Below are 3,662 nucleotides of genomic sequence, written 5' to 3' on the forward strand. Positions count from 1 at the left end.
TTAATTTCTTTTCCTTTTTCCTTTTTTGTGTTAGTGTTTTTTCTCTTTTTTTGTTAGTTTTTCTTTCTTTCTTTTGTGTTCTTCCCATTTCTTTTCTTTCTTCTTCTTCTTTTTTTTTTTTTTTTTCTTATTGAAGAAAGAATCCCGGGGGGGAAAAGACATCATGCCAGGAGAGGTGACAGTCAGAGAAAGAAAGGAAGACCTTCAAAGAGATTAACACAGTGCTAACAACAGTCAGCTAGCAGAATTGGTGAGGACGACACAGGACAGTTCAGGTCGTTGTGAATTGTAGTTGACTCGATGATTTTTGACAACATAGAAAGGAAGCTTTCAGTCCAGTTATACCAAGCACTATGTGTCTCTGGCAAATTTTAATTCAGCCAGCCCATTTCCTCAGAAAGGGGGGGGGGCAGTGTCCTCCTGTGCTGTCTACAGCATCCGATCCCCGGGGGGAAGGCCAGCTCTGAACACAACAAATGGCTTCTGAGGTTCTAAGCTCTGGGAGGAAGAAGGGAAGAGGGTGGGGATTCCTCAACACGAGAGTTTATTTGCTAAGCCCTTGGAGAGCCAGGGTCCAAGAGCTTATTAGACACTAAGCCTGGACACTGTTGGGAATGCAGAAGAGGATGGAGGTAATAGATGTTGGAGTCCTGGCAGCAGCCAAAATGGATTATTTGATGACAGCCCAAGTGGCCTGCGTGGCATTTTTTAGGGCTGGGACAAAGGCTGAGCTGAAATGAGGGGACTCTGTGCTGTGCATAAACCAGAGGGCCAGGAGAGAAGTCATCTGGGGACGTGAACTCTGAGTCTAAATTCCTCCTGGGTGGTGGGCTGGTCTGGACTTCTTCCTCCACGGGGTGCTGTTGTTGAGCTTCTTGTTTTGGAGGTAAATACTCTTGGTCACTTTTTCGGGCTTTTGCTCTGCGATTCTTGAACCAAACCTGGACGGCCCTCGGAGGTAAACCTGTTTTCAAGGCTATGGAATTCTTGCGTTCAGAGGTGAGGTACGGGTTCATGACGAACAGCTTCTTTAATTCTTCTAGCTGTTTTCCAGAGAACATGGTTCTTCTTTCTAGGACTTTCCGGTACTGGCTTTCTTCCAGAAGAGTGGCTGGTGGGCTCTCCATGTGGATAGTAAAGTTGGCAGCTGCAACAGAGATGCTGATTATTTTTCTTATGTCGAACCATCCTTGCATACCTGTTATGAATGCCACTTATTTATGGTGAATTATTATTTTGATATATCATTGGATTCTATTGGCCAAGATTTTATTCAGGATTTTTGCATCTAGGTTTATGAGAGATATTGGCCTATAGTTTTCTATTTTGGTGGTGGCTTTACCTGGCTTTGCTGTCATGGATATGTTTGCTTCATAGAATGAGTCTGGGAGAATTCCATCTTTTTCCATTTTCTGAAATAGTTTATGTAAAATTCATGACTGTTCTTCTTTGGATATTTGATAAAATTTACTTGTAAAATCATCTGCTCCAGGGCTTTTTTAGCTGGAAGTTGTTTTATCACCTTTTCAATTTCTTCTTTTATAATGAGTCTGTTCTATTTTTCACTTTCAGTTTTTGTCAGTAAGTATGTTATATATTTCTAAGTATTTGTCCATATCCTCTAGGTTTTAATATTTGTTTTTGTATAGTTTTTCATAGTATTCTTTTGTTTTATTTTAGTTGTGATCTGTTCTTGAAAAAGTTCCATTCACAGTAAAGAAGAATGTATACTGTGGTGGGGGTTTTGGGGCAGATGCATTAGCCTATAAATATTGGTGAGATCAAGTTTGTTTATTTTATGGCTTAATTCTTCAGCATCTTTGTTAAGTTTCTTTCTGGTAGTTCTATCTTCTTGAGAGTGGTTTATTGAAGTCTCGAACTACTATATTGGTGTTTTCTATTTACTTTTTCAGTTTTGTTAATGTTTTTTTTTATATATTTTGCAGGTCTATCATTTGGTGCATAGATATTTATTATTGTTATATCTTCTTGTTCTATTGACCCTTCAAGCATTATGTAGTGACCTTTGCCCTTTGTGATGGTGTTTGCATTGAAATTTATATATCAGAGAGTTATATCGCTACTCCTGCTTTTTATTCTGGTTGTCATTTTCTTGGTATATATTTTCCTCTTCTTTTATTTTTAGAGGTATTTTTTTTCTTCACTTTTCAAATGTGTCTCTTGTAGACAGCATATTGATGGATTTTCTTTTTTTTTTATCCAATCTGCTACTCTTTTCCTCTTAAGTGGTACATTTAAACTATCCACATTCAGTGTGATTATTGAGAGCCATGGTTTTATTGCAATCATTGTGTTGTGTTCTTTTTGGTGTTGTTGCTAGTTACTGTGGTCCACCCTACTTTTTGTGGCACTTCTGTAAAATGGATGTCTCTCAGTGTTTCCTGCAATGCTGGTATTGTTTTTACAAACTCCGTTAGGTTCTGTTTTTCTGGGAATATCTTGATCTCTCCTTCATATTTGATGGACAATTTCACTGCATATAATACTCCTGGTTGCCAAATTCTTAGTGTTCTTTGAATCTTCAATATATGTCATTCCATTGTCTTCTTGCTAGCATGGTTTCTCTTAATCTTATATCCTCTCCCTTATAGGTTACTCGTTTTTGGGTTTTTTGTTTTGTTTTGTTTTCCTAGCTGCTCTCAGAATTCTCTCATTTTCTTTGGTTCTGACAAATTTGACTATGATATGCCTTGGTGTTTTTCTTTTGGGGTCTATATGGTGTTCGCTCAGCTTCTCGAATATATATTCTCACATTTCCTCTACTAATTCTTCCACAACTTTTTCGGTGTCTTTACTTGCTTTTTCCTGTTATGTGATTCTGACTATGAACATGTTCTTTCTCTTGATGGTGTCCCATGTTATTCTTAGGTTTTCTTCTTTTTCCTTTCTTTTTGATTCTGTTTTTTGTCTAGCATATAAGTGGTGAGAATTCTATACTTTATTTCACTGGTCTGTGTTTCATATTTTGAACTCTGTTCATGTGTCCCTGCAACATATTGCTAGTATCTGAAATAATGCACTTCATATTTTGAATTGTAGTTTCTTTTTTTTCCAAAGTCTCTAACTCCTCATTTGTTTTATCTACATTGTTTTGGAATTTTTTTTCAGCCCCTCCTGGGTTTTGCTTGCAGTATCCTGTAATTCTTCAAGTTTGTCTTTCACCCACTGAAAATACCCAATCATTGTTCTTTTAAATTCTCTGTCAGAAATTTCCATCAGGCTTTCTGGCTTCAGGAAATCCATTGATGCTGTGTCACTTTTTTTTTTTGGGGGGGGGCGGGTGACTTCTTGCTTTGGGCTTGTGTTGGGTGTGTAGTACCCTGCTTCTTACATGACATTGCTATGGTAGAGTTTTTCATGCCTGAGGCGACTATAAGTTCTTAATCTGAAGTTACCGCTCCAAAAGAGGGTGGCACAGCAATCCTGCCTGTATTTTACTATGAACGTCTGACCCAAGGGAAGTTTTGCTTCAGTTTGGGAGAGAAAAGACCTGTGAAAGCAGCCTCTTTTGTCAGACAACTATTGCAGCTAAGCCAGTCTAAGAAGTTCTGGGCTAAATGCAGCTAATTGACTGGATGTGAGGATGCAGAGGAGGAGCGCGCACAGGCACATGCAGAACAGGCATGCACTGGGACCTGAAT

The 3,662-nt window shown here is 38.5% G+C and overlaps 1 protein-coding gene across 1 annotated transcript; it reads right to left on the reverse strand.

The window, feature by feature from the left end:
* Positions 1–551: 551 nt before the first annotated feature.
* LOC102869812 (divergent paired-related homeobox-like) lies at positions 552–1,127 on the reverse strand. Its single transcript, XM_006898437.1, has one exon. The coding sequence runs from the start codon at positions 1,125–1,127 to the stop codon at positions 552–554; it is 576 nt and encodes a 191-aa protein (XP_006898499.1).
* Between the last annotated feature and the right edge of the window lie 2,535 nt (positions 1,128–3,662).

Source organism: Elephantulus edwardii, unplaced genomic scaffold (assembly GCF_000299155.1).
Source record: "Elephantulus edwardii isolate Elephantulus edwardi_28Jun2011 unplaced genomic scaffold, EleEdw1.0 scaffold00229, whole genome shotgun sequence".
NCBI classification, from domain to species: domain Eukaryota; kingdom Metazoa; phylum Chordata; class Mammalia; order Macroscelidea; family Macroscelididae; genus Elephantulus; species Elephantulus edwardii.